This window comes from Phoca vitulina, unplaced genomic scaffold, assembly GCF_004348235.1.
Source record: "Phoca vitulina isolate PV1807 unplaced genomic scaffold, GSC_HSeal_1.0 scaffold31, whole genome shotgun sequence".
NCBI classification, from domain to species: Eukaryota; Metazoa; Chordata; class Mammalia; order Carnivora; family Phocidae; genus Phoca; species Phoca vitulina.
The window spans coordinates 7,079,944-7,094,364 of NW_022589734.1; the positions used below are offsets into that span (position 1 = coordinate 7,079,944).

A 14,421-nucleotide genomic window follows, 5' to 3' on the forward strand; every position below is an offset into this window, starting at 1 on the left:
AAAGGAGGAAAAATCATATAAAATCATGTATTGCACATTTACCCTGTCATCTATTAGTAAGATTCCTTCCCCTCCCCAAGTCTCTTACTGATGTTACTGACAACAGTCTCAGCCCTCCAATTTATCTTTCATACTCTGCCACAGTAATCTAAAAAGAAAACACTTAAAGCTTTTTAATATAATCCTTTTAAGAACTCTTCCATAGAATCTTCTGGCTATTTATAGACTAATACATAAACTTTGAATCAAGGTATATGAGGCCATCAATATGTTTCCAAGTTTTCTTTCTCCACTGAACTTCACATTTTTTTCCTAGGACATCTATTTTCCCATTCCATTGGGTCAACTCCTACTTGTTCTTTGAGATCCAGCTCTTCTTGGGGGACTCTTCCAACTAGTCCTACAGTCTAGTAGTCTACTCTCCAGCGTGCTTTCCAAGCACTGTGCCCAAGAGATTGGCATTCAGCTCAACTTCTAGTGTCCAGGCTGTTCCCTCCAGACTCTTTGAGAGCAGAGGATGAACATGTATTAATACTCTAATCCCAACTCAGTGCTTTGCACATGAAAGGTGTTCAGTAAGAGTCTAATAAACACATTCAGAGGAAAGTTATGATAACAGGAGCCAAACAAAAATCTGGCAAATAAATATATAAATGTAAAAAAGAAAAGTAAAGTAATCCTTTATGAAGAGAAAAGTTACGGAGTATAAGTGCCAAATTTATAGTTATTTTAATGTTGGCACAAAATCTAAAGTATCAAAGAAGAAAAAAAACAGATAATATATTAAGTTACCATACTACATAGACTACAGTATTCTGCAGAATTAAGGTAATTTGTAACAGTAGTTCAGCATCTCCTTGAGTTAGTTGTGTATTTTACTAAAGAGTATAATGAAAATAAAAACATGGTAGAGTAATGTTTGTAGTAAAACAATTTTGAGAAGTGTTAGGCTAAAGAAGATTCACTTTTTGGCCCTGTGCGTCCTCAGAGCCTTTAATATACTAAGGTGTGTTGGGATTCTCCAAGAAAAGGCACAAAACACAGCATGACCTAAATGCATTTGACCATGGAACTTTTTTTTTAAGGAGTCTTTCACAGGACACGTGTTCATAGAGAACACACTCTGAGAAACACTGTCCTAGTTTCTTAGATGCCATTATTCGTCACTTCACAGAGGCTTAAAAATGAACACACTTATCGTCAATGCAGACACAGAAGAAAAAATGTGAAATGACATCCCATATAAATGCTGCTTCAAAATGATGGAATGGGTAGCCTATTTTTATTAAAACACAGCATGAAGTAGTGGAGAGAGCATAGGCTAAGAAATATTTCTCTACATCTTACCAGCTGCATGATTTGGGGCAAGAAATATCTCAGCAGATAAACTGTGCTCTGTCCATGAAAATCACGGATAGTGATTTTATCTGGACCCCTGAACCAAAAATCTATAGGGGAACAGAGGTCTCAACGGGTCTTGGTTATGCTCTCAGATATAAGAAATAGTTCTTTGCCTTTCTCAGCTCCTGCCACACCTGCTCACCTCCTACATCTTTGAAAAACTTGAGGTCATCAGGCATGATGATCAGTTTCTTATCTCTCTACCTAACACATTCACATTCTCTCTTACCTCTTTCCCAACACCCTAGAGGACAGGGATTCTTCTTCCTAGACAATCCCTCATCCATGCCTCCTCTTCACCTCCTCCAGCATTCTGCCTCAGCCACCCAGCGATTCTTCTGAATCTTCAGGATTCTTCATCTACTGGCTCTGTCCCCCATGCCTCATACACATTAAAGTACCTTCAATCCTAAAACAAACACCCAAACCAAAACACTACCTTCTCTAACCTACATTCTTCCCAAGTTACTATCCAAATTGTCTTTTCTTTTCTTCCAAAAAAATTAGTCCACCTTTGCTATGTCCACTTTTCATACCTCATTTACCTTCAAACCATTAAAATCCGGTTTTTCCCTGAGTAACCAGTGTCCCCATAACTGCTGAGTTCAGTGGGAAGTTCTTACGTCACTGCATCTCCTTGTTGTATTTGATAAAGCTGGTCACCCTTTCTACTTTAAACACCCAACTCTCTTGGATTTAGTGACACTGCATTCCCTGATTTCCCTTCTATTTATCTGACCACATGGTCTTTGTCTCCTCCAGGGGCTCCAGCGCCTGGACTGATTCTTTAAAAGTTATTTGCTCTCAGGATTTGAGCCTCAGTCTGCTTCTTACCTGATTTACTTTGTCTGAATAATTCTACCCATCTATGATATATGAAATCAAAACTGATTCCCTAAACTTCAGAGGCCTTGTATTGGATATGTTTATCTGGAAGTCCCTCAAGTACTTCAAACTCAAAAGGCACAAAGAAAATCATATTTATGCCTCCACTATTTCACTGGTGGAGGTAGGATGCATTGTGATTAGGAGAGAATGTCAGGGTTCCAATTGGAGCCCCACCACCCTCCAGATGTGACCTCAGGTAAGTTACTTATACCACTCCAATCCTCATCTCATCTGAAAAATGGAGATGACCTTAGTCCCGTGCCCAGAGGGGTGCCCAAAGAATTAAATGGGACGTACACAGAACCCCTGCACAGTACCCAGTGTTGGTGAGTGCGTTATCAGTGAGAGCCACTATCATCATTATCCTTTCCCACACTCATCTTTTTTTCCCCAATTTCCCTGCATTCTTTATCTCATTTGGAGCCTCTATCATCATAGGCATACAACCACCCAGCAACCTGGGAGCTACCTGACTCTTTCCTCCCCTCTGTCTGCACAGACGACTGCCAATCACAAGTCCTGTGGATTTTGCCATCCAAATGTTCCTCAAATCCCATCCGTCTTCTCCATTGTTACAACAGATGCCCTAATCCAGGCTCTAACTCTCTCTCCAATCTTGAACCCCCGACTGAGAATTGATAATGTCACTCTCATCCTTAAAACACATCAGAGTCTGACACCCCAGCTGGCTTTTGGGAAACTCTATTCAAGAAATGAGTGAAACAGAAATATTGAAGTGTTGAGGATAATTCAATGTTTTATGTGGTTAAGAATGCAGAATATGTGCAATTGATGTCATCCTATGACTGGGCTCAGGATGAACGACTTCAGTGTGCCATCAGTAAGGGTTGTACTTTCAGACTCACAGGATGGCCAAGCTGGAAGGGACTTCTAGCACACACCACTGGGGGTCTACCAGCATCCGCTCTTAGTGCTCCCTGCCCCTCTCCTCTGAAGAGACTGAAAAAATGAAATAATTTCATAGCTTCTCTTACAGATAAGGGTGGTAAGTGAGACATGAATAGCTTGCTGGGGGCTTCCAGAAAAGCTTTCGCTGTCCTGATGGGAGGAGCAGGTTTTGCTGAGGCCATCCCTCCCCTCTGCTTTCTGCCATAACCAGAAATATGAAGCCTGGAGCCATGGGAGCCGTGGTAGGACTGAAGAAAAGGCAAGAGAATCTTCGAGGTGCTGTCCTGCACACCTTGGGTTCCTGTGATTGGGCCCAAGGAGCAAGGAACTTGCTCATGAACCCTGTCATTGGCTTGGAGGGCTCACCAGGTAGGGTTGCTTTGAGGGGGATGGCTGGTAAGGGATCCAGCTCATATGTCTCTCCTCAGAATGACTCTCCCTCAACAGGGTATCAGATAAGTAGGGGGCGCATGTCAAAGTAGAACAAAGTAACACCACAAACTTCCTGTTTTCACAGCTGCAGCTCCAGGTTAGCAAAATCTAGAATGAACACTGCTCCAGATTCCTTCCATGATTTGTCATGGCTTTAGTCTCAGAGGTAGAAAGACAGAAAAGGCCCCACAAAGGACCAGGCACATCTTTCAGCCACACCCACCTCCTCAAATTCATTAACACATCTTACCTAACGCACAGAGATGGCTGTGCTCTGCCAGCAACTAACGAATGCAGTTATCAAAGTGCGGGGACCATCTGCAGCTCATGCGCGGAAGTCCTGGCTGAGGAAATGCACTTATTCCCCTGTTCACCTTCTCTACAACGAGGACCCAGAAAACAAGGGATAAATCTGGGGCCATCTGAGAGAATCTATTTACTTAAGTGTTTAAAAAGAAAGAAAGAAAAAAACTTGATGTAAAGGCAGAATCATGGGGCGCCTGGGTGGCTCAGTCTGTTAAGCGTCTGCCTTTGGCTCAGGTCATGATCCAGGAGTTCTGGGATAGAGCCCCACATCTGGCTCCCTCCTCCGCAGGGAGTCTGCTTCTCCCTCTGCCCCTCACCCAACTTGTGCTCTCCCCCTCGCTTTCTCTCAAATAAGTAAATAACATCTTTAAAAAAACCAAAAAGGGACGCCTGGGTGGCTCAGTTGGTTGGGCGTCTGCCTTCGGCTCAGGTCATGATCCCGGGGTCCTCGGATCGAGTCCCGCATCGGGCTCCCTGCTCCGCGGGGAGCCTGCTTCTCCCTCTGCCTCTGACTCTCTCTCTCTCTCTCTCTGTCTCTCATGAATAAATAAATAAAATCTTAAAAAAAAAAAAAGTTTTAAAAAAACCAAAAAAATAAAGGCAGGATCATTTATAAATAAATCCTGTGGTTCTGAAGATAGTAACAAAGGAAACTCCAGTGCTTAGCACATCCCGGCTCATCTGACACAAAGTCACAGGGAAAGAGAAAGGAACAATAATAAAAACTGAATGCAAACTGCAAACAAGTAAGTGTAAGGTGACTTTTTTTCTGTGTTTTAATATAATGATAGCTTGCTCTATGCAATAGTTATATTCTTTAAATTAGTGTATAAATTGGTCTTTATTGATAAATCTAATCCTGGTATAAACACTTCAAAAGAAATATTTGAAAAGATTCTTTATGTTTTTATTTTTCACAAAGCATTCTCTTTCCTGTTTTTTAATTCACTCCTTCTACTTTCTAGGTTTCCTGAAATTGAGGTGCACCTGCATGTATGTATAAGACTCTGTGCTTCCTTTCATTTCCAGTGCACATTTGATACTCTTGTCTCTTCTCATTACAGCAATTACTTTTAAAATCCAATTTTCATGGTTTTATTCAATCCTATTGAAATAAATATTGCATTTTTTTCTTTTTTTTTTTTTAAGAAGGCTCCACACCTGGCATGGAGCCCTGAGATCAAGACCTGAACTGAGATCAAGAGTCGGATACTTAACCAACTGAGCCACCCAGGCACCCCACAAATACTGCATTTTAAGAGAAATATCTCTGAGCCCCATGAATGTCCCACAGTTCTTTCTCTTCAGTCCTGGTCCTACCACCGTCATGAAGCCTCAGGCCATCATGGCACCTCCCGAATGACATGGGGTGCACAAAGAACACTAACTGGGATAAATCCTCTATCATTGGTCTTTTAAGGCCCTTTACCAATGTGATTGATTTCTCATACACTAAAGAGTAGAATGTGGAATTATGTTATTTTTCTTTCCTTGTTTCTGCAGGAAATTTGGAAATACAAAATCCTCAAATGTAATAACACCTATTATAGGCTACACATATTGGAATACAGCTTAACTCCAAAAGTACACATTGTGGGGTCTAAGAAGGATTTAGAATACGTGTTGGTTTTTAAAATATATGGATTTTTATCTCAAAGGTAAATTTGCTATGCTTCCCCTCTCCCACCTTTTCATTGAAGGAACAAAAGTAATACAATGCCTTTTGTGAAAAAGAAGGGAGGACTTCACATGCTCACGGTGGTGATGCTGTGGTCATGGCCCTGACCTTCCCACTCAGGACAAAGCACCCTGCCCCAGTGGCTCACAGCTCCTACTGGGAACCCAATCTGACACTCCTCTTGTCATCTTCCCTAAGACTTCTATTATTATAACTGTTTTCTGAGTGGTCTGTGGGAAAGAGGCTCAGACCTCAATCAAGTCCACTTCAGGGACAAAGCTTTCCTCTCTCCTCTCTGCACTAAATATTTGGCTATAAAGGAGATAAAAAGTTCCTGTGTAGTGGGAGCAAAACTGGGGACAGAGCTTCAAACGTGCATTTGTTGACACACGGGTAGTGATCATTGCATTACAAAGGTGTGAAGGGCATTTTAATCAAATCTAGTCCAAACAAGTGTGCGTGTACACACACCCACACTGACCCAAAAGTGATAAATGAACTTAGGGGAAAAAAATACAAATAAATTTTCATCAGATTTTAAAATATTCTGGAAAATATTAGCTGTGGATTCCTTTCTCACCTGAAGTACTCATTATTAAAAAATATTAACAATAATAGTCTGCTCCCTAAAATGTAATGAAATTGTGGTTATTGCATTTCACCTAACATACAGGAATGATAATTCAGTTTTCCATTCTCTCACCCCACAATTGAGATAGCAAACAGTTCTGTGCAAAACCCCCACATTGTACTGATGCTGTTTATTCAGTGATCTCTTTCCTCCTTTCCCATTTCCACTCTGGCTTCAACTGATTTTCCCACATTTATGTACAAATTTGTCCTGTAAATGAAAGGAATAGAAACCATATACCTCAAGTAGTTAGGGGTCAAAAATTTTATCTAAGGAAGTGTTTTTTATTTTTAGCTTTGATGTTATTACTCTTAATTTATATATATATATATATATAAATGTAATATATATATAAAAATATATATAAATGTTATATATATATATATATATATATTCCCACAGAGATCATAATTTTACCTAGATGCCTACATATAATCATATCATCGTCCTTGCCTTTTTTCTCTTTTCCTTACTAGCTTCCCCTTTCCTTTTGCTTCTCCCTTCCTTATTTTGGTTATTCTCCCATCTCCCAACAAGGAATGCATGTCATTACCTATGTGTGTGCTTCTTACTCTTTTCTGCACTTACAATACTCTGCAGACCTAGGCACAGACATAGTTACACACACGTAGAGAAGATCATATATACTCCTCCATATTTTGTTTCCTCACCACTACCTCACCTGAAATCATCTGGCATAGGTCTAATTCATCCTTTTTTTAAAGTAACAATCCATTGTGTGACTATATCACAATATATTCCACCATTCCACTACTGAGGGGTGTTTATTTTTATGTCACTATAACAATGCTACAGTAAATAATACCTATCTTTATAAACTAGACTTTAAATATCTTTGGTACAGATTTCCAAGAGTGGAGTTACTGCGTCAAAGGCATATGTCTTTTTAATATTAACAGATACTGCCAAACTGCTTTCTAAAAAGGTTATGAAATTATACATTTATATCAGCAATGTATGTTTTTCTCAACATACATGCCAGCAACAGATATTACAGTTTTTTTCTAAATTTTTGCCTGTTGGATAGAAATGACTTTGCTTGGCTTTCCCAGTCTGCTAGTGAATTTGACCATGTTTTCATATGATTACAGGTTATTTGGACTTTCTTAATTGTGAATTGTCTCTTCATATACTTTGTCTATTTTTCTATTGCTTATCTTCAGATTGTCAATTTGTAAGAGCTTTTTTTTCTATGTTAACCTTTTATCTCTGATGTATGTTCTGAATATTTTTCCAGCTCTATCTTTTATCCATTGACTTCGTATGTGATATTTTTGTCATATACTTATATTTTGGTCATTTGTTCATATATGTGGTCATCTGTGGTATTTTGGCATATATAAAACAAATATATATACATGTAAAATAATATATATAATTATACATGTACAGATAAATATATATTAAATACAAGAATATGTTAAATGCATATACTTACATGTAATATATATATATACTAAAATACCTAGATGTAAAATACAACATCATTTAATTTATTAAAACAACAAACAAAAAAACAAAAAGCCCATATACTTTTCTTACTCCACAAAACCAACAACTACGTATTAAGTAATCTTACATACTGACATCGATTTCTGGATTCTCTATTCTGTTCCACAAAACACTTCTTATAATATGTTCTGATAGATGCTTCTGATAGAAAATGCTCTTTTATTTATTCTTTCTTTGTATCATTTTCTTGATTATTGCCAAGTAATTACTCTTACAAATGAACTCTTATTTTATTCAAGACAAAAAAAAATCCTTCAATTGGAAATGCATTATATTTACATACTAATTTTGGGACATTTAAAAAAAATTGAGATATCATATCCAAAAACATACTTGCTTTTTCAAAATTTTTTCACATCTCTTATTAAGATTTAATAGCTGCTTTGTGTTCTGCATCTTGTTTTTTTTAATTCATTTTTATATTTCATAGTTTTAGTAACTTTTATATGTGGAATTTTTTTTTCTTATTTATATTTCTAGGTTCTCAATGCTAAAGAGAAAGGCTATTGACTTTTATGTATTTATCTTCTATCTAGCCATCTTACAAAGTTTTATTAATACTGTGCCTTTGTCCTTGAATCTGTTGGGTTTTCTATATATACAATCATAGCAGTAGCAAAATATATAATTTTATTTTTCTCAGTATTTATAGGAGATATTTCTCATTTGCTAAAATCTTTAAAGCTTAGAAAAAAAAAGAATGGCAATAGCAGGTATCTCTAATTTCTCATTATAATTAAATTAACTTTTTGCAACTTAAAATACCAAAAGTTGTTGGTTTGGGGTAAATAATTTTTACTATAATTGAGGAAATTTTTTTTTACTTTTGTTTTATTTAAAGTCTTTAAAAAAAAAAAAACAGCTGCTGAATTTAATCATGTTCCTTTCAGTGACTATTGATTTGATTGCCTGATTTTTTTCTTTTAATTTATTTATATGTAGGATTATATAGATAGTTTTCTGATATTGAGCCACCTTTGCTTTTTTGTGCATGTGTTTACTTGCTATATCTGTAAATTTCTAGGGAAATATTTACTAAATGTGTCAAATGTTAATAGCTATAATTTAAAGGGTACCAGGACCTAATTAATTTGGGAAACACCCAACCAAACGAGTTAAATGGTACTTCCCAGAACTGTTAAGCTAATGTATATTGTCAACCTACAAAAGGAGATAAGAGTACAAAGTGTTTTGTGAACTTTACTTGACTGTCTATCTTTCATGAGCCATCCTATGGGAGTAGATTAGAGCAGAACAGAGTTTGGGAAATGCTTATATGGAGATTGTATACTAAGAACTGAAAATAGTTTTAGCACGTAAGACCAATGAAATCACGAGAGAAGAGTTGATAAATTAAAAGCCACACTATCGGATGTCAAAAAAACTGGGGAAAAATAATTAACTAACATTTGTACCAATTATACTCACTTTTATTGTACAGATTTTTACTTGGATAGGCCTAAATGTTTGGCATTATACAGACCCATCTTAGAGCATAGGGTGGTCCTGGGGCAGGATGTAGCCCCAGCTCCAGCCAATTGTCAAAATATAATTCTAGGAAGTAAACAGTTGCACCTGTATCCTTCTCTACTATGCGGCCCATGGTATCATGACTATCATAACATGATGACACAGATGGACTATCACAACATGGCTTGCCCAAGGCACTCACCAATGACATATTCCACTCTGAAGAGATCCCTTCTGGGGTCATATGGACGATTGAAGTCGATCTGGATGAAGAAAGTCTGTCCTCTACGTACAATCAGCTTGTTGTTTTCATACTTGTCAGTGTGGTGGTCCACTTTATTGGTGTCCCATCTCTCCTTGAACAGGTGAACATTTGCGACATGAAGGTAGTCTACACATAAAGAAAACAATTGAGGGACACCACTGAGTAACTTTGATACAACCACAAACTCAAAAAACAAGATTGCTTTTCCTGATTCTTTAGGTATTGAGGTAATGTGGTCTGTTGGATTAAACTCTCTACAGGGGGTTGATAGATTTAAGAGTCATTCTCTTGTGACATTCTTGCCTTCAAAGAGGATTTTAAAAGCTTTCCCCGCTGTGACCTCACTTCATACCACAAGGCACTCCCTTGGGATAGACAGAGCAGTGCTGATGATGCCTCCCCCATAGGTCTAGGTACAGAGAAACTAGGACCAGAGTTCAAGTCTACACATTCCCGGCTCATGCTGGCTTTCATCATGACTATCACCTCACTATGTCACTAATTAGGAATAAGAAAGGGATAGCCATTTCAATTTTATCTTTAAAAAGGGAGGCATTAAATCTGACAAAGCCTCAAAGGGATGTTCCAAAGGTCCAAAGTTGACCTTTAATTCAAAATTCTCCTCTTCAGGTAGGGTCAAATATCCCTCCTTCTATAATTCTAAAAGTAGATCTGGTCCCTCAAAGGTAGGAAAGAAAAGAACAGGTGTGGAGACAAAATACTGACATTTCATTGAGATAGATATAACTGTTTCCACTTTGAACATGAAGAAATAAATCTTCACATTTCCACCAATCTGGAAGTCAACCCTGGTCTGATACAAAAATCTATAGGTCTTTCCTCTGGCTTTTGGAATTGGGAGGGTAAATGTCACTTATACATTTATTTGAGACATGATAGCACTGGATAAAGGTTAGATCTCCTCCTACCTTTCTCCCATTCCTCTGCAAATGATCACTGAATATGGAGGTAACTCTGCCCATCTACACTGTAGTTTGCAAGATCTAGTCTAGAGATAGATTTCTGCATGCACACTTGGAGTTGTAAAGGGGAATTAGGGAGAGAGGCTGGTGGGGGTACACTAGCCTTCTGCCTACCCTGACCCAGTCTGTTGCATGGTTTGCCCTCACAGCTGTGAATACAGTATACACAGAGCACAGCTGCTGAGCCTGTACTCATGCTGGAGCATCACCCGGAAAGACTCCAATGCCTTCCTTTGTGTTTACATGGGAATCCTGTGCAGGACACTTGGTCCCCTCTAGCCTCATTTTTGTCTCATAGGCAAAACCAAGAAGTTGGGCTCATTTAGATACTCTCCACTTCTAAAGTTTAGGAGTTCCTGAAACACTCTTGATTAATTCAAAGTCCAGGTAATCCTGAGTTTGAATCCCAGGTCTCTTACTTACATAGGTAAGGGATGTCGCCTCACAGAAGCTGAGTTTTCTCACCTTTCAAATGAGGAGACTAATACTTTGAGAATTTCTACAAAAATTCAATTACATAACAAGACAACAGCTCTGGCATGATGCCTGGCACATAGTGGGGCCATAGGCTTACTTGTGGCTAGCTTAACTATAAACTCTGATGGAGCCATTGTCTATTTTACATGATGTGGTGTTCAGTGGGCTATTCTGACTGCAACATTACAGCTCAAAGAAGTGCAAGATACAGTTCTATTTTTACCCCATTGCAGAACCCTGAACATTGTCCCCTAAAGGGCACTTTCCTTCCATTATGCTGTGGGTGGAAGATGTTTAATTCTCTAGACCTCTCTCTTCCAAGCTGCCTTTCCCCTAAGTTCTCTGGTCTTATTAAGGTCACAATCCCTAGTGTTAAGTCAGCTTCAGAAAGAGCTGGAGACTCATAAATGTCTTAGTTGAAAAGGACCTTAGTAATCAACTCATCTGGTCCTCCTTCTTAGCACTGTGCCTTTCAATAATGTTTTTGTTTTGTTTAAATGTCTAAAAACTGAATCCTCAGAAATGGGTTTAATCAGGTCTCCATTCATCAGCACCAATGGAAGGAATGCACTGATATTATAGCCTCACAGAATCTCTGAGGGCAAAGGCACTTTCTAGACCATCTGGTAGACCTGCTATGTACTGCATGAAACATCTTGGAAGCCCAAATGCTTAGGCTTTTTGTCTTCATCTGAACAGGAAACACACTATCTCACAAAGCAAACAGTCCATTTTTAAACAATTTTAATTATTTGACAAGCCCTCTTAAGATGAACTCACATCTGCTTCCTTGTAATTTTTCTAACCATGGATCTTGGTTCTGATTTCTGGATAAATATAGACTACATTCTATTCATTTCATCTGGTACTCCTTAGGTATATAAAGGCTTCTATTCCTTTGACTAAGACATTCTCCATTTCCTCAACTGTTCTTTTCCAGAACTTTAACCCTCTACTATTTTCTGGAATGCATTTCATTTTATAAATTTCTCTCTAGTTGTATTTTTCCTAGAATTAAGTACATTATTCTAGCTGTGGTATTTCCAATGAAAGACAGAGACTGCTACATCTTTCAAAACTAATAGCATATTTCTGTTATTTCAGTCAAAGATATCGTTAGTATTTTGAATAGTTTTACCTTATTTTTGATTTACATTAAGCATCTGTTAAAGCAAAAACCTTTAGGGTGGGGGGATGGGTTAGCCTGGTGATGGGTATTAAAGAGGGCATGTACTGCATGGAGCACTGGGTGTTATACGCAAACAATGAATCATGGAACACTACATCAAAAACTAATGATGTAATGTATGGTGATTAACATAACATAATAAAAAAATTAAAAAAAATAAAAATACATTCTGATGTCATTTCTACCAGTAGTGCATTATGATTCAATACAGATCCCTAGAAGCCAGCCATATCTATACAAAGGTTTTCTTCTTTGTAGCTCAGTTTTAAGGCTTTGCATGTATTCATATTAAATTTCATCTTATTGAATTTGGTTAATTATTCCAAGCTCTTAATATAATTGTAGACCCTAAGCATATGTTCAATATATTTAATATTCTCCGCAACTTCCTGTCCTCCAGGAATTTTATGCATGTCATTTTATGTTGCCATTCAAGGCATGGATATAAATGTTGATTAGGTCACTACCTAATAAATACAAGCTCAATAAATACACAGTGGTAGATACTAAAAAGTGAACAGATAATTAGGACATAGCACCATAAATATTCTGATAAAGCAGTATAGGGTATCGGGTAGAAGAGGGTATCTGGGAGGTATAGGAAGCCTGTAACTCAGATTGAGGGAGTGGAATTAAGGAAGCTTTTTGGAGGAAGGGAGGTATATAAGCAATGGTCAGAAAGATGAACAAGTTATCCAGGTATAAAAAGGGGTGGGGAAGGATGTTTCAGGGAGAGGGGAGTGAAGACTTAGGCAACAGAGTGTCTGGTTTACTTAAGAAATTGAAAGATGATTGGTTGGCTGGAGTGTAGTAGTGGGACCACAAAGGAGGAATAGGCAGGAGCTGCTCATGCAAGCCCTGTAGACCATGTTAGGAAATTTGGACTTCCACTGCATTGGGGATCCCGTGAAAAATCTGAAATAGCAAACTGACATGTCTTTATATGTGTGTGTGTGTGTGCGTGTGCAAATTTCAACTTCTTCTGGTGAAAGAGTAAGAAAAGGAAAGGATGGTGGCCGTGTTGGAGGCAGGAAGGTCAGTTAAGAAGCTACTGCAGAATTCCAGGTGAGGGATTGGGTGAGTCTAGTCTGCCTGCAGGTATTGAATGCACTGGTCCTGGAGCACTGCCAGAATTCGCCTCATCTCCTCCCACCTCCACTCCCATAATAATGTGCCCCTGAAAATGAGTATATTAGTTTTATGCCTTGGCTTCCCAAGCATCTTTGACAAAGGGAAAAATAAAGCTGGAAAGAGAAAGTCAAGTATTTTTTAGTATCTGGTTCTCATTGGCTTTATTTTTATTGCAAATGGAAACTCTGGCTTTCTAGTTCCATGAGCCTGTCCAGTGAACCTGGTTAATGTCTAGTGAGTCTGGTTAAAGCCAGTCTATCCTCAAAGTAGTGTAATGCAGTGATACTTCGATGGGACATTGATATGCACTGGAAGAATAAGAGTTCCATGGTTAAGCCAGTTTTGGGAAACCAAAGTCAATTAGGATACTTGAAGGATTTATGGGAGACTTTTATTGATGTAGACTATAACTCTCCTAGAGGTGTCATGTTTTCCAAACTTAAATGACTAAGGGAACTATTTTTGGGGGCAGTGTTTTGCAGAATATGTTCTAGGAGATGCTTCACTATTTACTAATTGTGCAACCTCAGGGAAGTTATTTAATCTCTCTTCACTTTCTTTATCTTTAAAAAGACAATAAAACACTTGCCTTATAGGGTTAGTGTAAGGATTAGATGAAAAAAAAAATGTATGTAAAGTGCTTTAGCACTATGTCTGGCACTTAGTAAATTCTCACAAATTATTTTTATTATATTAGCATTGTTATTATTAAGAGAGGAGATTAGCATAGTGGATAAGAGCATGGATTTTGGAGCCAGACTGCCTGGACTCACATCCCAGCTCTGGCACTTACTATTGCTGTGACTTAGCACAAGTTATACAAATTTCCTGTGCCTCAGTTTTATTGCCCGCAAAATGGTGGTGGTGTGGGGATTAAATGAGAGAATGCTGCATTCCCGGGGTGCCTGGGTGGCTCAGTCAGTTAGGTGTCCCACTCTTGATTTTGGTTCAGGTCATGACCTCAGGGTCATAAGATTGAATCCCACCTTGGGCTCTGCACTCAGCATGGAGCCTGCTTGAGATTCTCTCTTCCCTCTCCCTCTGCCCACCTCCTGCCCCCACTAGTGTATGCTCTCTCTCTAAAAGAAGAAAGAAAGAGAAAGAAAGAAAGAAAGAAAGAAAGAAAGA

At 38.3% G+C, this 14,421-nt stretch overlaps 1 protein-coding gene across 1 annotated transcript in view; it reads right to left on the reverse strand.

Moving 5' to 3' along the window:
* F13A1 (coagulation factor XIII A chain) overlaps positions 1-14,421 on the reverse strand; it is a 163,111-nt gene that overhangs the window by 139,175 nt on the left and 9,515 nt on the right. Inside the window, exon 3 of the mRNA XM_032424940.1 lies at positions 9,451-9,639. Within this exon, the coding sequence (XP_032280831.1) occupies positions 9,451-9,639 (189 nt within the window). The remainder of the gene's footprint in view (positions 1-9,450; positions 9,640-14,421) is intronic.